Source organism: Leptodactylus fuscus, chromosome 4 (genome assembly GCF_031893055.1).
Source record: "Leptodactylus fuscus isolate aLepFus1 chromosome 4, aLepFus1.hap2, whole genome shotgun sequence".
NCBI classification, from domain to species: Eukaryota; Metazoa; Chordata; class Amphibia; order Anura; family Leptodactylidae; genus Leptodactylus; species Leptodactylus fuscus.
The window spans coordinates 75,713,765-75,740,510 of NC_134268.1; the positions used below are offsets into that span (position 1 = coordinate 75,713,765).

At 41.4% G+C, this 26,746-nt stretch overlaps 1 protein-coding gene across 1 annotated transcript in view; it reads right to left on the minus strand.

Moving 5' to 3' along the window:
* The window catches only part of PIEZO2 (piezo type mechanosensitive ion channel component 2), a 265,739-nt gene that overhangs the window by 159,029 nt on the left and 79,964 nt on the right, over positions 1–26,746 (minus strand). Inside the window, exon 3 of the mRNA XM_075270713.1 lies at positions 2,796–2,921. Within this exon, the coding sequence (XP_075126814.1) occupies positions 2,796–2,921 (126 nt within the window). The remainder of the gene's footprint in view (positions 1–2,795; positions 2,922–26,746) is intronic.

The window sequence follows — 26,746 nt, forward strand, 5'->3', positions numbered from 1 at the left end:
AAAAAAGGACATGGCTAATGGAAGTGTATTACAGTCCCTGCAAAATGGAATCTAGCAAATTTTTCAGCTTGTGTCTCTGTGACTTTTCTTCTGTTAGTAAATGTATAGGGAAGACGCAAGTGTTTCTGTGGGTAAAATTGACATGCTGCATTTTTCGAAACGGCAGCATGTCAAGTATAACTGCTGGCGTTTTCTGTATAGCATATAGATATAATAGAAGCAGAAAAACGTTATGTGTTACCACTTAGTTTTTTTTCCACAGCACTTTTAGGCTGCAGTTCGCTATGTTGGGCCTTAGACTAACAATGCAGCTTTTCCAAAGTGTTTATTTTTTGCGATATGTGGATGGGATTAGCTAGAATCTCATTCACTTTGCTGGTACTGTAAACTCAAGCCTGTTTTTCTGCTGCTTTTCTCTCCGCATGTTTTGTGCGGAAACCAAGTGAAAACTACACAGACCTAATTATAGTCTATGGGGTCCATGTGATTTCTTAGGTAATCGCTTTTAAATGCATATAGGTTTCTGTTCTTTCCCCAAGCGGACTCCCTGAACGGAATACTGAACGCTGATGTGAACAGGGCCTCAGACAGAATTTTTAGGAACATTTAGATAATCCCACATTTCATACACAATGTGGAAAAGTTTTTCTTCTATTTATTTCTATCATTCATTTCCAGACTGCAGACATCATTCATGTAAAATTTTATATTTCTGTTAAACATATTCACTATATAAATGTTCCTTACAACTTAGTTTTGGTATGTTTCATTTCCTTTCAATCATTGCATATATATGTAGAAAATTTGCTGTCTAGACATTTTCTTTGCATTTCAGTTTAAATTCATTTTTTGGCTTTGGTGTCTATAATCCACATATTCTAGTGAAATTAATATTTCTGAACAATTTATTGAGTTTGAGTTTAGCAAATATTTCACACTATCGCTACATTCGTTGTACAAACTGCGCATTTAAAGGTTCTGTCCCAGTAAGGCTAAGGCCTCATCTAGCGAGCCGCAGCCAAAAAGCGCTGGGGAAAATAATGCATTGCGGTTTTTCCCACAATGCTTTTCAGACTGCCAGACAGACTTTTTGCATCCATTATACATATAGGCAATATACAAAAACACAACGTTTTTTAAACTCGCAACATATTCGCGGATATTTTTTTGAAATGTGTGGGATTAGCCAAAAACACATCCACTTTGCAGGTACTGTAAAACATGGAGTTTTTTCCACACTGTTTGTGCCATGGACAAAACGCTGCATTTTCGCAGTGTCGGGACCCAGCCTAAGGGAGCCTTCACATGATGTAACGCTGCGCTTATTCTGATCGTAAAAACATGTTCAGAATGAGCGTGTAAAAAGCAGCTCCCATTGACTCGAATGGGAGCCAGCATACGTGCGCCCCCCATTGAAATCAATGGGAGGCTTTTTTCCCTATGCTTTCAATGTATTGCGCGTTGGATGATCTGACCCATTCATGTACTACATGGATGGCATTTATTATGGATAAACAATATTCATTATAATCATCAGAAACCTGTCCAAAATATTAGAAACTAAAAATTGAGTCAACCAGTAAATCTGACTCCTCCAATCTTCTGACAGAGACATAAGGAAGAGCAGTGCAAGAATATCTATGCGGCAAAATATGCTGCGTTTTGCAGTACCTGCATAGTGAATGGCTAATTCCATCCACATGTTGCAGAAAAGCTGTGTTTTCAGAAATGACCGCATTTTTTAAAATTGCAGAATGTCAATTACACACGCTGGTGTTTTCCCTATAGGTTTAATAGGTGAATAAATTCCACAAAATCTGAAGCATTTTTTTGTTGTGTTTGGCTATGTGGGGCCTCAGCCTAAGGGTGCATTCACACTGAGTAAACGCTAGCTTATTTTGTAGAGTAAAATTACACTTGTAAATTTTGCTATCCCATTGACTTCAATGATATTTTTTTACAAGTGTAAAAATACGCCTGTAAAAAATACGCCTGTAAAAAATACGCCTGTAAAAATACGCCTGTAAAATGTCATTGAAGTCAATGGGATAGCAAAATTTACAAGTGTAATTTTACTCTACAAAATAAGCTAGCGTTTACTCAGTGTGAATGCACCCTAAAGGCGTTATCCAAGATTATGATATGGCCTCTCTGCCACTTGCCAAGCACATTTTGGCAAATCCCATCCACACACTGCAGAAAACAATCTTGTGTGTTTGTAAATTGCAGCATGTCAATTATACCAATAGAAAACGTGAGACAGCCAGAGGGAAATCCAGTGGACAGAATGCGTCTCCGTCACTGTATTTTCCTTTTCACCTTTGTCGGCCTGGTAAGACAGAACACTACTGTTTCATATAAGCAATGTCCTATCCTTGTGAATTAAAGCAGACATAGAATGTGAAGCAACGAGACTATATAAGTAAAATACACAAGACTGACAGATCCTAAAGCCTCAATATACTCACAAGGGTTACAACACACTGTGTTCAGTTAGTCATAACAAACCCAAGATGCTATGTGGTTCTACTGAACCAAACTTAGATTACTATGGGCTTCTATGGTGAACTTACTTAAGTAGAACAGTAAGATGTTTGTGTATTTTGGCCATAATTTGTCTTAAATTGACCATACTATGGGATTAGCCTCACTAAACCCAAAATGCTGCTGCTGCTAGTGAAATACTGTGCAGAGTAACATAAGAGGATCATTCACCAGTCCACGTGATTCATTACTTGGACACGCATTTACACTATACGGACATGATAAAACGACATGATAAAAGATCCACTTACAGTTAAAATAAGGATTTATGGTATTTCTGGCCTCCAAGCTGTTTATTGTTATTTGAAAGATGATGTGCATTAACAGGAAGGAAAGACTGGTGAAACATAAGGATTTTAATAACCGTCCCGTATGTCCTGTAAAATAAAGAACAAAAAAAGTCAAAATAAATTTCATCAGAAACATTTATCAAATGAACTCATTTTTTATACACATGACAAATGCAATTACCAGCAATGACTATACTCTCGGCAAATGTCTAGAAGTTTTGTGATATATTCACGCACCTTTCTTCTGCTGGAGTTTTATTCGTTTTGACTACAGTAAATGTAAAGGCCAGCTTTCTGGAAACTATTAAATCGGAGGCTGCTTTGCTATGGCAATGAGCGGCACAATCAAGAATACTACGGTAATGCATTTTCTAGGTAAAATGTTACAGCATTATATTGTTTTTTATGTATTCCTTGGAAGTAAGGTGTTTTTCTTTTTAAAATCAGTCATTTTAGACGCGTAACATTTTAACTCTTTAATATCAACTTCGCTATTAGTATATTAACTGAATCCAATGCATGGAGTATCTTGAAACAGGCAGACGTGGCCACCTTGCCATGCAAACTATGAAAGATCTAGCTAAAATAAATAAATCTTCCGCTTCAACTTACAGTTTCATCAATCACTCTCCAAACCACTGAGTGTTGAAATACTAAGATTCTGGGGAGCCGAAGCATATTCACTTTCAGGGCCTGTCTATGATAGGATATGGTTAGCTACGAGCTGCAGTTTTTAGTTTGCATGTCTAGAAGGAATTACTGTTTGTGTTTTCCCCACATTTAATGTTTGTAATTGTTGGAGATTGTAAAATATTTTTATTGTACGAGATTTTTTTTTTTTTAAATAAATAGATTCAGTATTGGAAACAGTTGTGGTTATGAGAGAACTAAATTCAGTAAAACTCAAAACTCTGAATATTGCTTCACAATCTAAGACATGCAAGGTTTTGACATATACACTAAGCATACAAGTAAAGCTCCATTAGCAAAGAGCGTCTTTTTGAAATATATCCGAACAATATCTTCAGCATACTGCAAGAAAAGACATGCAATAGCATAGTAATGTGGACTCATACTATTGCATACAACAGTATACAGTAAGTAAAAGATAATACTCAAAGGCAGTGAATGGGGGCTAACCACATGGCCATTATCTAGACATGTCTACTTTGGGCCTTTTTCAAGGATCCCTCTATATACTGAAATGTATACAGGATCAGTGAAAATAGATGCAACTCGGCCATGAAAAAGTACTGTTTTTACCAACCATTTTTCACCTCGGTCATATGCATCTAGCCTTAGTCTAATGTACTCGTTTTTATGTATTTTGTGGTTTGTATGTACACTCCGCTTCCAATGTAAAGCACCATGAAATCAATTCTGCTCTAAAAATATATAAGGGCTCGTTCACATCTGCGTCGCCCTCTCCGTACTGCAGGTTTCCGTTTCCTGCCTAAAACAGAGGCAGGAGACGGAAACCTGCAGGAGTCTCTCTCACCCATTCATTTGAATGGGTGAGAGAGATGTCCGGCCGTGAGCGGCGGTGAGCGTTTTGCGCTCTCCGCCGCGAAACCGGGTTTTATAATCCGGACACAGAGTCGGACATGCAGTACTCTGTGTCCAGATAAAAAAATCCCTTTCGCGGCGCAGAGCCTAAAACGCTCATCGCCGCTCACGGCCGGACCCGGTCTATGGTTTCCGTCTTCTGGCATGCAGAAGACGGAAACCATAGAACGGAAAGAAGAACGCAGGTGTGAACCCAGCGTAATAAATAATAATAATAATAATGATGATCTCACTTATCGTATATACTCGAGTATAAGCCGAATTTTTCAGCACAGTTTTTGTGCTGAAATAGTCCCCCTCGGCTTATACTCGAATTAAGCAAAAAAAAAATCAAAATATATATATATATATATATATATATATATATATATATTTTTTTTTTTTTTTTTGTTGGGGGGGGGGGGTCGGTCTATGACCAGCCGCAATAATAATGTATAGAATCTCCCATAAAATAGTTAAAGAAAAGCTTTAAAAAAATATAATTAAAAAAAAAAAAAAGTTCTAAATCCCTCCTTTCCCTAGAATACATATAAAAGTTGAAAATTACAGTGAAACACATACACATTAGGTAACCCTGTGTCTGACAGTGCCCGGCCTACTGAATATAGGGGATCTGCAGTGCTCCTGTTCCGTTGGGAAGGGGTTAATAGGAGCACTGCAGATACCCTATATTCAGCCAGGCTGAATTCCAAGTGGAGAAAAAAAAAAACAGTCCTCAAGCTCAGGGAAGGGGCAGACAGACAACCAAAATACCCCCTCCCCTTCCCCATCACCCAGCAACTACTGCACCCAAAAACTCCGACCATTTTAATTTTTGAAATTTTACAGTAGCTGCTGCATCCCCCCCCCTCCCTCCCTCCCTCGGCTTATACTCGAGTCAATAAGTTTTCGCAGTTTTTTGTGGTAAAATTAGGGGCCTGGGCTAATATTCAGGTCGGCTTATACTCAAGTATATACGGTAATATTGCCTTAACTGTATGGCTAATTTACTAGTAGAAAAAAATGGTTCAGTGATAGTAGATAGCTTTACCATATATTTTTTCCCCCTTTAAAAATAATTTCTGACAACTTATTTATCCAATAGCATTTGCAATGATGATTAACTTCACTGCATCTTCCATAAGAGTTTCAACCCAAAAAAGTAAAATATTGATACTAGAAAAACATTCCGCCTATAAAAGCACTGTAAAGTATAATATGGTCACAGAAATGTCATGCGCAAAAAAAATGAAAATGCGGTGAAATTAAATATTAATCACTTGAAGCACAGTTCACTTCTATATTTTATATAATATGATTCATTGCATTTCTTGTAGTCTCACAAAGCTAAAAGTTCCCCACCTAAGAGAAACATCTCAATGTTTGCTCCTGTGAATCAAGTCACTGTTTACTTGGACTTGGCCTCGGACTTGGCCTGACCTGCCTCGGCGAGTTTATATTCTGTGGTTTTGAAAATAGAATCTGGGAGAGCGGTAGAAACAAACAATAATAAATATATATGCGGAATAATATAAAGAGGAATCGCACAGAAAAGCAGGATATTATTTGCTTGAAATTCTGGTATTTACTTCCACCACTTGTCTAGATATTTATGCTATCTGCCTGTTGTGTGCAATGGTTTTGTGGCTGAACAACAGGACTTGAAATTATGGCGTTAGGTTATCCAAATTGTAACCCTTGCCTTGGCACAGCGTCTTGTTAAGTTTGCAGGTTGTTTATTACGATCATTAGGAAACCTGAGGTTTTTTTTTTTTTAATAATGCAAAACAAGAAATTGGGAGAAGTCAGCCTAAATGAACCCTATAACCCATCGGCTGGATGAAACCAACATAGTACAGGGCATTGACTTTGGTCATTTTACATGCTGAGTTTGTCACTTGGCACAATGCCACAATATGCCATTCATGGTTTTCAAACACTGCAGGTAAACTAACAGCGGTAAACCTACAAACTCAGTTATCACAGTGCCTAAGATAAATGACCTATTCAACTCTGCTACATCTGTATAGATTGTGTATAATTTCCACTTCCCTGAAATATGCCCTTTATATCCAAGTAGAACTACAGAAATATCATAAACTGAACAATTCTAATGTTTTTCTTCTTTATTATATTTATTATTTTAATTATGTTATTATTATCATCCTTTATTATTTTATTAATATCTTAGTATAGACAAGTCTTGCTTCTAGGAAGCAAGAATGGGGTCAATGAGTGAACAGGAAGAATAAATGGCTGCCTTCCACAGCTAGACCTCCCACACAGCCAGTACCCTGACAACAACCTCAAAATGGCAGATGGGAACCCTTTCTTTTGGATGAGTTATTCTGGCTTAGATTATACCTTAGATTTCTTTGAAGACTATGCATTATATATAATGCATAATAATACTATAGGGTTCCAAAAGAAAGCGCTAGAACTTATAAGCATAATCAACTATTTTCTATTTCTAAATTTGCTCACGGCCTGCAGCGGCCATAGGCGATATGAAGATCTCTCAGACATTTATGGCATATCTTGTGACTATGCCATAAATACAACAGATATAGCCTTTTAATGCAATTTTGGAAAACTTAGAGAAGTAAAATTGATGAATGAAAATGTGTTTGTTGCTATTTTTTTTAAGCAACAGCATCTTGGAATGAACTATATAAAAACTTGTCATTGGACTAATTGGGGAACACTACTGTAAATAAACTCTGTAAACACACTGTATGTCAATAGATTACAACTATTTCAGTTTAGCTTCCTTCTTGCCGGACAACACATAATTACAATGCAAGAAAGCCTTCACCTGTAATTACTATCATTCTCCTTTCCTGTTTATACTGCTACTGACTCAGCGTCTGCATTGCAAACTTCAGAGCTTCTCTCCTTTTTATACAAACATACAGAGAAAACATAGGCCTACTGTGGTTGGTAACATGGTTCCTTGGTGATCCTACAGATTCATCTGCACACAGTGAACTGGGCACATTAAATGCACATGGCATGTAAGGGTATAAGTACAGTACCAAAGATGCAAGAGAATGCCAATATTTTGGTTCTTGAAGACAAAATATTTTCAGTGGTTTTAACACAGGTTTAATGGCCTTCACGTGTTAAAGCCCAAGGAAGACTGGTATCAACCATATCTCCATATGAGGTGACATGGGGTACATCATTACAGACCAGTTATAGCTACAAGGGTCACCCTTAGGCTCATGTGTGCATCCGATGTAGGGCCGAGTTTGCCATGGAATACAGTCGGATGACACAGAGTTACATCTGAGTACATTCTGATCCATTCTGTTCCAATGACACAGGATAGGACCTGCTTCATTTCTTTAGAACAAAATGGATTGGTAGCCAACATAGACACAAATGCATCACAGAATGCACTTAGATGTCACTCCATTTGTCATTCAACTGCATTCCTTTTTTGTAGATTGTGAGGAGGAAATCCATGCAAACACGGGGAGAACATACAAACTCCTTTCAGATGTTGTTCCTAGCAGGATTTGAACACAGGACTCCAGCGCTGCAAGGCTGCAGTGCTAACCACTGAGCCACCATGTTGCCCCTAATCATCCAACTGCATTCCGTGACAAAGTTGGTCCCACATCAGATGGATACTTGGTCGTGTACATGGGCTCTTACAGTCATTTTGATATGTATGGTATTTATATTTATGCTTAGAGATGGTCAGATGACACTTCACTAAAGCGAGGTTCACACTTGTGCTGGGTCTCAGCTGGGGGATTCTGTTCCCCTTTCTGCTTTAAAAATGTGGAGAGAAAAGTCCTGAAAGCAGCGTTTTTTTCTGCATTTTTCTGCCCTTTTTGGGCGGAAATCAGGCAGAAATCCAGCAGACCCCATTATAGTCTATGGGGTCCAAGGGATTCCAAGGGTAAATCATTTTCTAAGCGATTAGGAAACCCGAAAGCAGGTGTGACCCTAGTGTAACTCTTGCCTACCACTACATATATGTCCTATTACATATATGAGATTTTTTTCATACAGACTACTGCATACTCCACCAAGGATCAATTTCTGGTCTTTCTACCTCAGTGTTATTTATCATTGGTGCAATCGACAGCATGTCACTTTATATTCTCTCATTGCTGGTATCAAACCGCACTTATTGGCATGTAGCAGAACTAATTTACTCTGATTTCTACATTCATCAACACTAAGTGCAGGTTCACACAGTGAACAGGTTCTCTGCAATATTTTTTCTATCTGGTAGTAAAGAGCGATGTCCTTTTCATTGGGTGAATACTGACCGTGTCACTGACATCTTTATTACACTTTGCTTGTTCATGCTTTGTCAATAGACAACTCCTGAGATGTGAAAGACTGAATTAGTACTAAATGGAGAAAAATAAGCTACTAATATCAAATGAATGAGCTCACATTACCTTCCTTAACTAAATAGTTTAATGGAGCCATTAAAATATGCAATTATTTTCAGCTTTCTTTAGGAAATCTATTTTAATGTGATACTTGATATTTTTATTGTTTGTTTACACAGTGCCCTAAGTAAGTATGCTTGTCTTTCCCTCTCCGTACATGTGCAAGCTGCTCCCAACTGTAAATATGGGCATGGCAATGCAAGGACACTGACATTGTTGGATGCAGACATGAAGGATGGAGGAGAGCTCAGGAACATGTTGTTGTAATCACATAGGCTAGTAATCTGATAACAAAAAGACTGAAAGACCAGACTGAACCCCCAAGAGACATCAAGTTTGACACACATTTCCTAGTCGTGAATAAATAGACATCGGCTACTCTGTAGCATAAACCTCTGAACTTACGAGAAAAAAAAAAAATCTCATACACTTAAGTTGTTTCACATGTGGATTCTGGGACAATGTGATACCTTCATTTATGGCTCGAGGTACACGATAATTGACTGAGCTATTATGTGTCATTACTAATCTCTACCATTTACCCTAAGCCTTTCCATGATTTGAGAAGGGAGCTATCTTCAGTTATGACTTCTGTTTTCCAGCAGGAAGTATAGAACACACTATGAGATTGTACACAAATAGGACAACGGCTAACAAGGTCTTAACTTAAGCTATGATGAATGATACAATTAATGAAGGTAAATTGCAGACATTTTGCGTGTTAGAGATGACTTTTCAAGCAATGATGCATAGAGTGAAGCTGATGTGGAAATGAGGTATCGACAAGTAAAGTATTCGGGATAAACAGAGTAAGAAGGTAGCATGTCTAAAGCTTTCCGTTCTCAGAGCAAAGCTTGCGGTAATGTTCCTCTGTAGTTCAACTCTAGTTCAACTCAATATATCATTACCTTGAGCAAAAAAAGTTCAGCTATTTCTCTGTCTGTTTATGTGCCATGCTAGATGTTATTCCACTCCAACATAAACAGCTTTTGAGAACACCATTGAAGTTAACCTAGATGGAGATGCTAATCTAGAATAAAGCAACAACTCCGTGGGTAGCAGTAAGCTACAGTATCATGAAATTGGTCAAGTGGGGTAAATGTTTGGAATGAGTTAAACAACTATTCGGTGTCTGTAAAGTTCTCAGAACTTCTCCAGCTCTGACAATGCATATACATATCTAAAATCCAATGATTTCGTTTTTGTAATATATTTCTTTAACAACCCCAACATTTAGGGCATTATGGGAAAAAATTCAGTGAAGAGTGACTGTACTTATCTTGTATTGATCCTGGGCATTAAAGCCTTTTCTTATGTACACTGTGTAGTGAAATGTATTGGGACAATAACACATTACACCTACATGAGTTTTTATGACAAAACAAGAGTATGAGCAGTTTAGAATAACTAGTGTGTGATCCTCCTAATCCCTGCCTTGCTCACTAATAGTAGCCATGGGCCTGACTAACTAACCTGAGCGGGCGCGAACACAGCCAGATAAATAACTCACCTACAAGAGAAACAGAAAACCTGACTTGTTTCAAATTTAGGAAGGAGAGGTAAGATACAGAAAAAGACCCCCGCAGGCATCCGACTGGACCAACAGAGAATGTGAGGGAACACAAAGTATAGAGCAGAAAATAAACGTGAAACACAGAAATACTGACACTGCAATGGGATAGGATAAACAGAACTTAGTATCACACACAAAAAAACCCTACAAAAAGTCCAAACACCTGGGGCCACACGGTGGCTCAGTGGTTAGCAGTGCAGCCTTGCAACGCTGGAGTGCTGGTGTTCAAATCCCGCCAAGGGCAAAAACCCAAGGAGATTGTATGTACGTTCCACATTACGAACCAAAATACTCTGTGTGAACCCGACCTAAGCCCGGCATCTGACAGCATACACAGCGGATTTAAATAGTAGAGAGGGGATTGGAAGCAGAACTCAGAACCGCCCACAGCCTGTGATTAGTTCTCAGCACTGCAGAGGACTTAACCCCTTCAGTGGCAAAGACACACTAAGGCACTGACCCACAGAGCAACTCATCATGTGATCCATGCATGAGTGCTACCGCAGAAACAGCATGTCCAATGTCCAACATTCCCCTGCAGCACGTCAGATGATTCATGCACTGAATGTTGTTCAGACACTCTGTGCCTGAATCTAACAGGCTGAGATCATAAAGATCGGATCATAACAGTTCCATTCTAAATCCATTGGAATTAATATGGAGTTGGTTTACCCACTGTGGCTAAAATCACTTCCACTCCTCTGGGAAGGCTTTCTACAAGGGTATTTATGCCTGTAAATATTTCTGCTCATTCACCAGAAGAACATATTTGTTCTCATAAAGATGGAAGTATACAATTGTCCACAGAGGTGTAGCTTGAAGCTTCTGGTCCTCAATACAATGTATGTAATGGACCCCTGCTCTATGGGACTATGTGTTACCTATAATACTGGTGTCTCTGTATGTTGTAGATAGACCTTTGGGACCACTTTGGTTCCAGGGCTCACTGTCAATGGCCACCAAGCACCCCATATAGCTATGTCTCTGAATGTCCAAAATGTCTTGATATGCTATACTGTAACTAAAACAACACCTGAGAAACAGCCCCACAGCATTAGCCCTCCTTTACAGTTGGCACAATACCATCAGACAGGTAACATTCTCCCATTATTCACAACACCCAGACTCGCTGTACAGACTGCCAAATAGGAAAGCATGATTTGTCACTCCACAAAACACCTCTCTACTGCTCCGGAGACCAATGGCAGTGTGCTTTACACCTCTCCACCCCGCACTTCACTTTGTGCTTGATGATGTAAGGCTTGCATGCAGCTGCTCAGCCATGGAGACCCTAGCCAGGAAGCTCCGGGCACAAAGATTGTGTAAAACAGTTCTGAGAAGCTCAAGCTCACAAATGTAAGTCCAACACAAAAACACTCTGAGTGGATTGGCCAAAATACTCCAGTGTGTTCACAGAAAAAAAACAAGAAACAAAGATATATAGCAAATCGCCCAGCCAGTGGGAATGTAATAAAGAGATTTTATTTAAATAAAGCTCAGCTATTTGCTATATACCACAATCTCTGTGCTGATTTTAAAGGGTTAATCAGCTAATCAAGGCCGAAACAGGGATAGCTGTCCATAAGTCCTGACCAACAGGGCAGGATTCACAGGTAATCGTGGAATATCTAGGAGGTCTCATTCCTATAGTGGCTAATACATTACCACATTAGAATTCAGTGACCTCTTCAGAATGACCCATTCTTCTACAAATGTTTGAAGGGGTTATCCAAGTTTGTAATATTGATGGTCTGTCCTTGGGATTGGCCATCAATATATGATCTGTGGCCAGAACACCCACACAAGATCCACAATTCAAGGACAGATTACATGCTAAAAAGCACACTGCTTACTCATCACATAGAGTGTAGCGGTGGCTTCTGGTTGTGCACCATTGTCAGATATACTTTAGTGGGGCAGCACTGCAGTACCTAAAGCCACCTCTACACTTTGTACCCCTGGCCGCCACTGCTCTCTCTGTTGTGTAAGTGAACCATGGATTCATTTCAGCTGCATTAAATTACTGGCCGTGTAGTAACAACACAACTGCACAGCCTATAATATTATCCAGCTGAAATGCATTGGTGCTCTGGCAGTCTGGGACTGAATGAACTTATAGCTGCATCCAGGTACAATTTGAGTTAGTTCTGCTTCATCTATCTGTTGATAAAGTTTTCAATGACTTAAGCAGCAACCAGAAAAACTATAAATTGAGCAAATACAACCGTTTCCCCGAAAATAAGGCATGTTCTTATAATTAATTATCTAACGAAATATATGACCTTTCTTATTTTCGGGAGATGTTTTATGCAGCGGCTGGAGCGGGGAACAATCGGCAAACAAAGCGGGGAACAATTAGCGGAGTGCCGGCATGACTGCCGGTTGTATGTGATCCAGAAGGTGAAGGGGGGGGGTGTCTTATTTTCGGGGAAACAGGGAAGATGTAATTCAAGATAAATAAAAGATCAATAAGGAAAGCTATAAGTATAGGAGCCCCCTGGACCCAGTACAGGTGGTAGGTGACAGAAGGATACTATCTATGGTGAGATCCATGCTGGAAAACAACTCCCATCCCATGTATGAGACCATAACAGCACTGGGCAGCACTGTCAGTGACCGACTGCTTGACCCCAAGTGCGAGGAGGAGCGCTATCGGAGATCCTTCCTCCCAATCACAGTCAGGCTATGCAAAAAGATGTTTAAGGCTTTTTAGCGGTATACACTGATAGCCTGTCCTTTGATGGTATATTAATGTCCAGTAGATAGACCTGCATGGTTCTTTTTGCTGATCAGTACTAGAGGTCCAAGGAGTTGGATTTCCACTGAACACAAATTGATCTCCTATCTTAAGTATAGGCCATCAATTAAAATTTCGACTGTCCATATATAAAGTGACCCCGATATTTTCACTACCAGAAACTTGCAGAAAAGCTTAGCTGTGGTAATGGGCCCCAGGGTCACTTTGGAACAAGTCATGTGCTCCAATGCATGAATCCATGCAGATAAATGTGCTCCTTATCACCTTTTGAATGTTTGTCATACAAGCATTTGACTTTGGAACATAGCACAAACTAAACATAAGCCGATACTAAACAAGTCTTTTTTTAATAAATTGCACTACGCATATCATATTACTACTCACATAGCAGAGGCAGTTCACATGTGTTTTAACAAAATGTACTATAAACAATATATTTTATACAAATCCTCCATTAGCTTTCACCAACACAAAAATGCATTAACACAAGCATTATCATTTTACAGACCCTGAATAGAACCTGCATTTCGCTGCTCTTTTCACTGCCAGATAAGCAATTAATGGTCTAGAAATGTTAGCTTACTGTTCATAACCAATTCATTTGAGACCCAGCCTTCCTAGACAGACGCAGCTCCAGTACACAATCCATTGGTGCTTTTCTCTGTTTCATTACAGCCCTCTTGGGTTTTCAGTACATTTGTAGAAATGTCTATTCCTGCCTTCCTGTGACATTGACCTTCCTCAGGTAGTGATTACTGTGTATATAGATAGCCATTAGTTTTTTTTATGAAATAGACTAATTTAAAGGGGTTGTAGAGGGTTAAGCCTTATTCACATATCAGTGTTTTGGTCAAAGATTTGCATCAGTGCCTGTAGGCCAAAACAAGGAGTGGAGACTACACAGAGGTAAGGTATAATGGAATGATTAGTGCCTTTTCTGTGTTTTCTAACTGTTCCAGAGGATGGCTCACAAAACTCTGACGTGAGAATAACACCTTGGAGAAACATTCACCTTTCTTCACAAAATAGCACTACTGTGGGCGAAGTTAAGAATTCTGGAGTAATGAAAGTCAGAAAAGGTCATGTTCAAGTCGGACTCCCACTAAATAAAGTAGGAAGGTCTATGGCTCGGAAAAGAGGAGACCAGTAGCAAATAAAAATCAGAAAGGGAGTGCCTGACTGGGCCGGACCTAGAACAGGCCTACTCAAACTGTGAGAGCGGTCTATCATAGCCCGGGGAGTTAGGCAACGAGGAGAGGAAGTGGGTAAGCTGAAGCACTCGCCACGAGTCCTACAAAGGGAGGTTCGGGTAGATTACAGCTTTGGTTTGTGTCACAAATGTGTATCAAAGGCTTAAAGAGATAATTCTGTTATAGACATTTATGATATGCCCACAAATACCTTAATGGAGGGGGCTAGACACTAAAGGAACCAGCTTTCCATTAATTTAAATGGTAAAAGTAGCTGCCGACAGCTTATATTTGGATGAACGATGTTTTCCCATATTGTTAACTTATAGTTGTAGTGGTTGTGCAGCCAAGCCTCTACTTCTGCCTTTAATTCAGAAGCCTGAACTTTTACACATTTTTATTTTAGAAAAATTATATTAAAAGGAGCCTGTGAGTTTGCAATACAGAAAAAAGTGGATTCAGGACTCTTGTATATTAAAGGGATCAGAAAAAGAACCACAGCCAAATGAAAAATAATCACAAATCACATATAAAATATATATACATTTATTAATCAAGGGTACATACAGTCCTATGAAAAAGTTTGGGCACCCTTATTAATCTTAATCATTTTTAGTTCTAAATATTTTGGTGTTTGCAACAGCCATTTCAGTTTGATATATCTAATAACTGATGGACACAGTAATATTTCAGGATTGAAATGAGGTTTATTGTACTAACAGAAAATGTGCAATATCCATTAAATCAAAATTTGACCGGTGCAAAAGTATGGGCACCTCAACAGAAAAGGGACATTGGTATTTAGTAGATCATCCTTTTGCAAAGATAAGAGCCTCTAGTCGCTTCCTGTAGCTTTTAATCAGTTCCTGGATCCTGGATGAAGGGATTTTGGTCCATTCCTCTTTACAAAACAGTGCAAGTTCAGTTAAGTTTGATGGTCGCCGAGCATGGACAGCCCGCTCTCAAATGATCTGAAAACAAAGATTGTTCAACATAGTTGTTCAGGGGAAGGATACAAAAAGTTGTCTCAGAGATTTAACCTGTCAGTTTCCACTGTGAGGAACATAGTAAGGAAATGGAAGACTACAGGGACAGTTCTTGTTAAGTCCAGAAGTGGCAGGCCAAAAAAAATATCAGAAAGGCAGAGAAGAAGAATGGTGAGAACAGTCAAGGACAATCCACAGGCCACCTCCAAAGAGCTGCAGCATCATCTTGCTGCAGATGGTGTCATTGTGCATCGGTCAACAATACAGCGCACTTTGCACAAGGAGAAGCTGTATGGGAGAGTGATGAAAAAGAAGCCGTTTCTGCAAGCACGCCACAAACAGAGTCGCCTGAGGTATGCAAAAGCTCATTTGGACAAGCCAGCTTCATTTTGGAAGAAGGTCATGTGGACTGATGAAACAAAGATTGAGTTATTTGGCCATACAAAAAGGCGTCGTGTATGGCGTCCAAAAAAAAAAAACAGGATTCCAAGAAAAACACTTGCTACCACTGTAAAATTTGGTGGAGGTTCCATTATGCTTTGGGGCTGTGTGGCCAATGCCGGCATCGGGAATCTTGTTAAAGTTGAGGGTCGCATGGATTCCACTCAGTATCAGCAGATTCTTGAGAATAATGTTCAAGAATCAGTGACGAAGTTGAAGTTATGCCGGGGGTGGATATTTCAGCAAGACAATGATCCAAAACACCGCTCCAAATCGACTCAGGCATTCATGCAGAGGAACAATTACAATGTTCTGGAATGGCCATCCCAGTCCCCAGACCTGAATATCATTGAACATCTGTGGGATGATTTGAAGCGGGCTGTCCATGCTCGGCGACCATCAAACTTAACTGAACTTGAATTGTTTTGTAAAGAGGAATGGTCCAAAATGCCATCATTCAGGATCCAGGAACTGATTAAAAGCTACAGGAAGCGACTAGAGGCTATTAACTTTGCAAAAGGAGGATCTACTAAATATTAATGTCACTTTTCTGTTGAGGTGCCCATATTTTTGCACCGGTCAAATTTTGGTTTAATGCATATTGCACATTTTCTGTTAGTACAATAAACTTCATTTCAATCCTGAAATATTACTGTGTGCATCAGTTATTATATCAAACTGAAATGGCTGCTGCAAACACCAAAATATTTAGAACTAAAAATGATTAAGATTAATAATGACGCCCAAACTTTTTCATAAGACTGTGAATAAATATAAAAACACCATATCACAGCAGGGCAGATGGAAATAAGCCACAAGACAAATGAGACAACAAGATCAGGCACCTGGGAACACACTATGAACCAGAGGTACAAACAATGCATAGAGAGAGGCATACACCATCAAATACAAATACATAAATGTCAATAATAAGACCAAATAACTTGAATGGTATAATGCCGCAAATACCCTCTATATCATAAGTATATATGACTAGTTAAAGTGACCAAGGCTGGAGGTAATAATGAGAATCTTTTCAATCATAACAATGAATGTAAATATACAATACCTAGCATCATGGTCATGGATGTGCTGACCCAGGGTCCAAGAGAGCATACCTCAATTTGTTTCACCCTATAGCAGGGCTTCCTCAGGAGATATATTAAAACCATGAATACATTATTGTATAACTTCTTAAAGTGATATCCCAGTGTGGGATATCAGTATGGGCAACGCTATGGTAATGTTGATTTTTTCAACCACGCAGAGTAAGGCTAGATTGACATGAATAAGTTTCACTGTAAAACTATGTATGTGTGCTGGATTTACCAGCCTAAACATCACATACACTATGTGACAGTAGGGAGGCAGGGAATCCTAGCATCATAGATAACTATTACGCTAAGAATCCCTCTCCCAACTTGATGTTCAGGCTGGTAAGTCACAGGTGAAACTCGATCATGTGAATCTAACCTTAATTGTTGGGCAAGAATAACTTTTTAAGGTGAAGCCCCACGTGGCGTAAATGTTGAGGTTTGGTGCTTTACAGTCCCTACAAAGTGGATGGGATTCACACTTTGCAGACAAACACTCGCAGCGGAAATGCAGCAATTTCCAAAACGCTGCAGTCTTCGAAATTGCAGCATGTCAATTATACCTACAGAAACGCTGGAGATTTTAGTATAAGTATAATTGAAGCAGAAAGTTTGCAGATTCTGTGAAAAGCCCGTATATGTGGGCCTTAGCCTTAAAATCATAAGAACCACTCCCAAAAAGCAACTATGTGCACCCGTGGGTGTGGTCGAAACATTCAGTAAGGGTCCATTTACACGGAGGAAAACAGTGAGGAATTTGGTGTGGAATTTTCCACGTTGAAAAACAATCCACACCAAATTCCTCACCATTTTCCTCCGTGTGAATGGACCCTTAAGAAACTGTACATACATACAATGTTGTGAAATGACAGACGTTGTGATTAAGTGTCAAGTGTTTATTTTAAGAAAATACATGGGTATAATGTGATCAGCATTAATATGAAGTGTGAAATTTATACCAGACAACAGAAGTGCACAATTTGGAATCAAAAGGGTCAAACAAGATTGCAATAGAAAACTGTTGCTATTGAATACAATGCATCATGGACATGAATCCGTGATACAGACGACGGCAGTGAATTTCACATAAGACAAATGAAAACACAAACATACTGTCCAAAAATAGACTTCTGAAAAAAATGTGAATTGCTAAAGAAATGTTCATAATTTTGAGCTAAAAGTAAATATGATTTGTGTTGAGCAAAGTAATTTAATAAAAGTACTTATAAAGCACTTACTGCCATGTCATTTGAGATCAAAACACTCAGTGGTTAGGTGAATGATTTCTGCTGTATACAAGTGATGGACGGCTTACTATACATCACTTAGGTTTAAAATTAGAAATGTTTCCTAGTGTAGGGAATGGCCCAGAATGGCTCCATCTGGCAATGGGAAATTGTGCAGCTATCCATTGTGATTGCCATGGCTAACAAACATTCAACTTCAGATGAGATGCTAAGATAACTGCTGCCTATACTGGGTAAAGGGATCTATATACACTGAGTGGCCAAAAGTCATGGGAAGGTACCGGATGTGCCGTTAATAACAGGTCACCCCTCAGTGAGACCTGATAACTGCAGCAAGATGACGCATGGACTCCACGAGGTGTTGGAAGAGTTCTGGAGGGATATTGATCCACACAGTCGGCACTGCAGCTCACAATGGATCCTGTGTAGTTGGCTCTGGGTCCATGGAACGGACATTGGTATCCACAGCATCCCATAAATGCTCTATGGGGTTGAGGTTGGGCGAGCGGGTCGTGAGGTCACTGGTGTGTTCATTAAACCAGTACCATGCCACCAACGAGTGATGACATGTCGCATTGTCCTATTGGTACACAGCATCCCCATCAGGGAACTTCAACACCAGAAAGGGGTGCAGATGGTCTGTCATAAGTTGCATGTATCGAGCACCGGTCATTGATCCCTGCACCCGAGCAATGGGGCCTAATTGTGACCATGTGAACATGGCCCAGACCAAGACAGAGCCACCACCCGCCTGGACATGTCCCTGTTGACATGAGGGATCCATGCCTTCATAGGACATACATAACACTCTTACACGCCCATCGGCTCTTTACAACTGGAATCATGATTCATCAGACCATGCCACATGCCGCCACTGTTCCATGGTCCAATGACGATGGTCACAGGCCCATGACAGTCCTCGAGCTCTGTGTTGTGGCGTCAGCAAAGGGACATGGGACAGGCGTCAACTGTTGAAGCCTATGCGGTGCAGTTATTAGCCTACAGTCCTGGTGGAAAGGGGGTACTGGCACCCCACATTCAAATTGGAGGTGATTGACCCACAGTAGACCATTGAGAGCCCCGTACGACTCTGTGGAGGTGACGTGATGTCCGTTCATCGAACACTCGTGTTCGACCAGTGCGCCGTTTACGCGGCTGCCAATGTTCTCTCTGCGATATTGCAGGTCCATCCGAGAAACTGTTAACCTCGGAAACCCAAATTCCCGGGTAATCTCCAAAATGCTCTGCCCTATGTGTCTTGCACCAATTATCATCCCACGTTCAAAGTCACTTAACTCGCGACTCTCTCTGCTGTGTGTACAGCACAGGCTGCTGCTGATGATGATGACTCTTCTCCCTGTTCTCACACACATAGCAGAGAGAGTGCTCCAGGGTGCACGCTGTTGACTAATCAGCATATGAATAAAAACAGGCTCATTCAAAATCTACTCAGAAGATTAACACAGAAAAGGTATGTGTGGAATAGCCTTTCTAAAGGCCATGCAAGTTTGTGTTTAGTTAAAAATGACTTTTCCCAATGATAGAGCCCCTTTAAGCTACTTCAATGTTTATGTGTTAGCCCATTTTGACACTAGATTCACACAAGCGTCATCTCTACATTAGTTGGGGAATCCAAACAACGGATAGGCAGATCTCTAAACAGACTGTAATAGCGCTCATTGGGTGTATGTCTGAAACCAGCTGAGGAAAAATGCAGGACTTCTTCCTGTGCTGTTGTTTGGTCAGATACTGCTACAGAGTCTCCAACAGAGACTCTGTCACAGATGTGAACGTAGCCTGACCTGCATTACAACATAACTGAGCCTAGAAAAATAACTCCTGGAAACACAGGAGGATTGTTGACAAGAGTCTTGAAGAGAATGAAACAGCATAGAAAGAGCTAATGAGACAGGACCATCACCGGTACCAAGACAAACACTTATCTGTTTTTTTTTCCAAAAGAAACACAAATTCACATATAAATAGATGAAATCTGCTTGCTTATGATGGCACAGTTTCTTAAACACAAAAGAGCTCAGATTTAACTCACAATATTAAGGGGTGCGTACGTGTCTAGTATTTGTATGCCTAAGTTCACACATTGTGTAATTGCAATTGTGTGTACAGTACAAGGAAAGTACAGTAAATGATATTTTACAAAGCCCTATTTCACCGACTGCAAGAATGTAAGGGAGAGCATCCAACACATGAAAATATAGCCTATACAGCAGTCCTCTCTGCGCCAAGCTGACAAGATGCAATAACATCGAAACAGCTGTCCTTGGCTGAGAGACTACCTGGTAAAAGCCCAACATCGTTGCAAACAAAGGCCTCTGAGAAGGTCGGGCATGATGTTAAAGGGAGTGCCACCTATTGGGCTGCTTGACTGAGGCTCTGTCTTCCTAATTAAATTATGGAAGATAGACTTGCACATCCTCAGTGAGCGCCCTCTATTGGTGTGCATGACTGAGGCACTGACTTCCTAATTACGTCATGGAAATCAGATTTGCATATTCTTCCCATGTTCCCTTGCACAGTGGAGCGCTAATGGCTTAATATGACTCCACACACCTAAATGGTGGTCTCTCCCTATGGAGTGACGATATCCCCTCAACCCTGTCTGAAGCCTCTCACCTCTGCCAGGTCAGTCCTCTCTGCTCCAAGCTGACGAGATGCAATAACATCGAAACAGCTGTCCTTGGCTGAGGGACTACCTGGTAAAATCCCAACATCATTACAAACAAAGGCCTCTGAGATGGTCGGGCATGATGTTAAAGGGAGCACCACCTATTGGGCTGCTTGAATTACATCAAGGAAGATAGACTTGCACATCCTCAGTGCGCTCCCTCTATTGGTGTGCATGACTGAGGCACTGACTTCCTAATTACATCATGGAAGTCATATTTGCATATTCTTCCCATATACAGCAGTAGGCATAATACATATATATACATATATATATACTATGTGATCAAAAGTATCCAGACACCCCCCCAAAACATACGTTTTTCATATTAGGTGCATTGTGCTGCCACCTACTGCCAGGTACTCCATATCAGCGACCTCAGTAGACATTAGATATCATGAGAGAGCAGAATGGGGCGCTCCGTGGAACTCACGGACTTCGAACATGGTCAGGTGATTGGGTGCCACACATCATGCAGGTCAATGCCAAATGACGCCTCTCTTAGTGTATGGTGCGTAAACTTTGGACGATTGAACAGTGGAAAAACGTTGTGTGGAGTGACGAATCATGGTACACAATATGGCAATCCAATGGCAGGGTGTTGGTCTGGCGAATGCCTGGTGAACGCCATCTGTTAGCATGTGTAGTGCCAACAGTAAAATTCGGAGGCGGTGGTGTTATGGTGTGGTCGTGTTTTTCATGGAGGGGGCTTGCACCCCTTGTTGTTTTGCGTAGCACTATCACAGCACAGGCCTATATTGATGTTTTAAACATCTTCTTGCTTCCCACTGTTGAAGAGCAATTCGGGGATGGTGATTGCATCTTTCAACACGATCGAGCATCTGTTCATACTGCACGGCCTGTGGTGGAGTGGTTTACACGACAATAACATCTCTGTAATGGACTGGCCTGCACAGAGACCTGACTTGAATCCTATAGAACACCTTTGGGCTGTGGCTTTTGGATGTTTTGGAATGCCGACTTCATGCCACGCCTACATCGATACCTCTCCTCAGTGCAGCACTCCGTGAAGAATGGGCTGCCATTCCCCAAGAAACCTTCCAGCACCTGATTGAACGTATGCCTGCAAGAGTGGAAGCTGTCATCAAGGCTTAAGGGTGGGCCAACACCATATTGAATTCCAGCATTACTGATGGAGGGTGCCATGAACTTTTAAGTCTTCTTCAGCCAGGTGTCCAGATACTTTTGATCACATAGTATATGTCTATATCTTTTTTCGGACACACCCTCACTATCCATTTCCTACTTAGACTATAACCAGGGTCGGACTGGCCCGCCGGAGCACCGGGGGATTCCCCGGTGGGCCCCGAGCCTGACTATTAATTTTATCTAATTGCACTTGTCAGGGGCCCGATCGGGATCCTGACCATGCCAAAATGGGCCCCTGTACCAATCGCTGGGAGTGTGTGTCTCTGCTCCCTGCACTGCACACTGCCGTCACTAGCAGAACCTGTGCTGCCCCTCCCCCACACAGATCGGAGTGTGCAGGGGGAAGTCTGCGGGCTGCTGTAAACAAAGAGCTTTCACCACAGCCAGACAGGACACAGCCAAATGTAAGTACATTTTTTGGGTAAAATATGTATATTTAATGTGTGTATATTTGTGTAAAGTGTCTGATATACTGTGTGAGTCCTGTATATTTGTAGATAGGTGTGTGTGTATGTATATGAATGTATGTGTGTGAATGTATGTTATATGTATTAGGCCTGGTTCATATCTTCCCTTTTCGGGAAGTCCACTGTGGGGAATAATACAGTATGCAGGGGCCACTATGGGGCATAATACTTTGTACAGGGGTCACTATGGCACATAATATTGTGTGCAGGGGCCACTCTGGGGTATAATACTGTGTGCAGGGGCCACTATGGGGAATACTACTGTGTGCAGGGGCCACTATGGGGAATACTACTGTGTGCAGGGGCCACTGTGGGGTATAATACTGTGTGCAGGGGTCACTATGGGGCATAATACTGTGTGCAGGGGCCACTATGGGGTATAATACTGTGTGCAGGGGCCACTGTGGGGTATAATACTGTGTGCAGGGGCCACTGTGGGGTATAATACTGTGTGCAGGGGCCACTATGGGACATAATACTGTGTGCAGGGGCCACTATGGGGCATAATACTGTGTGCAGGGGCCACTATGGGGCATAATACTGTGTACAGAGGCCACTGAGGGACATAATACTATGTACAGGGGCCACTATGGGGCATAATACTGTGTACAGAGGCCACTATGGGGCATAATACTGTGTGCAGGGGCCACTATGGGGGATAATACTGTGTGCAGGGGCCACTAAGGATTAGGCCCTTCTGAGCAAAACACAGTTAACGCTGGGTTCACACCAGCGTCTGGTCTCCATTCTGAGGTTTCCATCTTCTGCATGTAGAAGACGGAAACCTATCGGTTCGAGTCCGTCCGTGAGCGCCGGTGTTTTATGCTCTCTGCGGCAAAACCGGTTTTTTTTTAAAACCAGACAGAAAGTCCTGCATGTCCGACTCTGTGTCTGGTTAAAAAAAGAAACGTTTCGCCGCGGTGAGCACAAAACGCTCACAGGAGCTTACGGACACACACTTTTCAAACCCATTCATTTGAATGGGTTTGAAAAATGCCTGCAGGGCAGAGACCCCAGGCACAGATGTGAACGAGCCCTTAAAAACACTTTCTATTTTTTTAAGCACACTGCCGATCGGAGTGTGCAGGGGGAAGTCTGCCTGTCTCAGTGTCTCCCAGTGCGGTCCAGTCCGGCATGTAACTACCAGCAGAACTGCAGGACCAGAGCACTGGGAACAGATGAGTGCGGGGTTTTTTTTATGTGTACTTTGTTTTTCACCTCCCAGGACTAATTATAAACAAAAAAAAATAAATTATGCTGGACAACCTCTTTAAAGTGTGGGTCATTTTGGGGGAAAATTAAAGGGGTTGTCCAGGCATAATTTTCTATGGTTTATCGTCAGAATAGGCTATAAATGCCTGATCTGTAGGGGGCCCACACCCAGGCCTCAGACCGATCAGCTGTATGGAGCCACTTCTGGCACCAGTCCTGTACACAATACGGGGCCAGAAGCAGAAAGCTCTGTCCACTGTATATCAGCCGGCACCTTCTCTGCATCTCGGCACTTATTGAAGTCAGTGGGAGCTGAGCTGCAGTGAATCTGCCACACAACTATACAGTGGATGAAGCTTTCTGCTCCCAGTCCTGTGTCGTGTACAAAACGTGCGCGGAAACGGAAACCTCTGTGGAGTTTCTGCAAAAAGCGCTGCAGGAAAAACTGATGTGTCGGCGCCGGGGGTTTTCCCGCAGCGTTTTTTTGCTGTGAGACGCTGTGTTAGGCCTTATCCTTATAGTGTGGTGTGCAGTATGTTGAGATGGTAAAGAGGAGCTCTCACCTCCTGGGGCACATGCGGTTTAATACACTGTTAGAGAGCTGACAGTGCGATGATTTCAGCGCACTTTCAGCTTTCCCATTCTGTGCCCCCGGTGAGGAGCTATCAGTCCGTAGCTCTTCACTGTCAGAAAGGCGTTTCTGACAGTCAGTCTGGAACGCCCTTCCTCACAGCAGCGCCTATAGCGCTGTACTGTGAGAGCGCTATAGGCGCTCAGCGTCATCGCTGGCTGGTAAGCAACGACCCCTCTCACAGTACAGCGCTATAGACGCTACCGTAAGGAAGGGCGTTCCGGACTGACTGTCATAACGCACTTCTGACGATGAAGATCTACGGTACCGGCACAGAACATGAAAGCCAATAGTGTGCTGAATTCAGCGCACTGTTGGCTTTCTAGCGGTGTATTAAACCTCATGTGCCCCAGATGGTGAAAGGTCTTCTTTAAGGAGTAGGCACAACAGCGAGATGCAGCTAAAAAAACATTGTGGGAAAAAATTGCAGTGAATCTCAATATATTTTTTTCCACAGTGTTTTTCATTGAGCTTTTGTCCCCAGCACTCCGTTGTCCCCGCCTGTGTCTGTTAGATACAGGATTTCCAGAAATGAGACCTAATTGGTTTCAGTGGTCCCATGAGGTGCAGGACTCCCAGCATGGAGGCACCGGCGCGAGACTGAATGGACACTGGCAGCGGACAACGGAGCAACAGGAACAGGTGAAGGCGCTTTTTATTTTTTATTTTACACCTCCCTCCCAGCACATGGGTCGCTCCAATTCCTGGACAAATCTTTAAAGGGTTTATCCATCTTTGTAATATTGATGGTCTGTCCTTGGGATAGATCATCAATATTACATCTGTGATGACACAACAGCCTGGACCTCTGCAGATCAGCTGTTCCAGGACAGCGCAGCTATAGGTAATGCTAACACTTCTAGGAGCCACGCTGTTCACTTTCCATACAGTATGTGGCAATAAGTTTAGGTAGTGCAGTGTTGCACATCGTATGGCGGGAAAGCAGCATGGCTCCTGATATGTTATTACCTTCAAACGCCCTGTCTTGGTATCGCTGGTTTGCAGGGATCCTGATGGTGGGCCCCTAGAAATAATTCCACTGGTGGGCCCTAGACACCCCAGTCCGACACTGACTATAACCACACAGACCTGATATGTTGTGCATTTTGTCCATGCAATGCCTATGTGAAAAATCAACAGTATATCGTCAAAGCATGGACATAACCTCAATGTAATTATTGGGTGGCTAAAGGGAACACCCAAAGTTTGCATAATTTGTAAGTTGGAGAGTTAAGAGATTTTCCCAGTTTGGCAGCAGAATGTGACTTGACAATATACTTATGAAATAAATTAGCACTATGTCAGGATTATACAAGGTACTTACCTCCCTGGTTCAGCCACTTTTAAGTCACAGAAATGAGAAATTCACCTTAGAATGCAGTACATTCCTTGGACTTCTCGTCTCGGGTTTATCACCAGATATCTAGGGTCTCTTCTAATGGCAACCATAGGGTTACTCAATTCATGATAGTTCACAGACTTTATAACTTAGCCACATAAAAGGATAAGACAATTGGACAGTTGCCCCATATGCCAATATCCTCTTAGATGCTAGAATAAACTTCCTTGGAGATAGTAAATTAACTTTTCCAACAAATAATAAAAATTAACCCCTTCTTTAGGTTATATTCATGGCCCGAATGGAAATTGTAGCTAACTTGCCATCTGTAAAATTGTGGGAAAAAAGGATGATCTCTTTGTTTCTCAATAATTTAAATTACTGTATTTATCGGACTATAAGACACACTCGACTATAAGACGCAATTGACTATAAGATGCACCTAAGTTTTAGAGGAGGAAAATAGAGAAAACATATTTTAAAGCACACAATGGTAAAATATTTCATATATGGGAGTTGTAGTTTAGCAACAGTTGCAATGCCACATTGACAGGTGACCCTGCAGCTGTACGGGGATGCATAGAGCGTTTTTTTGCGGGGTCAGGTGTACTTTTTAGTTATACCATTTTGGGAAATGTCTAGTGCTTAGATCACCTTTTATTTAAATCATATACAAAATGGTGGAAAAAAATAACGGTGGTTTGGCACTTTTGATTTTGATGTTCGCCATATCGGAAAAATATTAGTAGACTGTGCATTTTCAGACACATGGATACCTAAGGATATGTTCACATGGCAGAAAATGGATTCTGCGTGTGAACATACTGTGCGGCTAGCCGCAACGGAATGCCAATGCAGTGCACCGGCATCCCGTTGCGGCATTCCACTCCGGATTAGGCCTGAATGAACAGGACGAACTCACAGCAATTGTCTTTATGAGACAATTCTTTCATAAATGGTTGCTTTGCATGGAAGATTGGTATTCCCACTATTCGGCAATTCACCGTAGACCTGACCAGTGTCCTCAGTGACTTCCTGCATGTGCCACAGAAAAAAAAAATATTTTTTCTACTCAGCCTTATACTTTAAGGTTAAAAGGCAGATGAAAGTGAGCGTTTCATGTACAAGTGGTCATTTTATTCAGACAACAAACAAGCA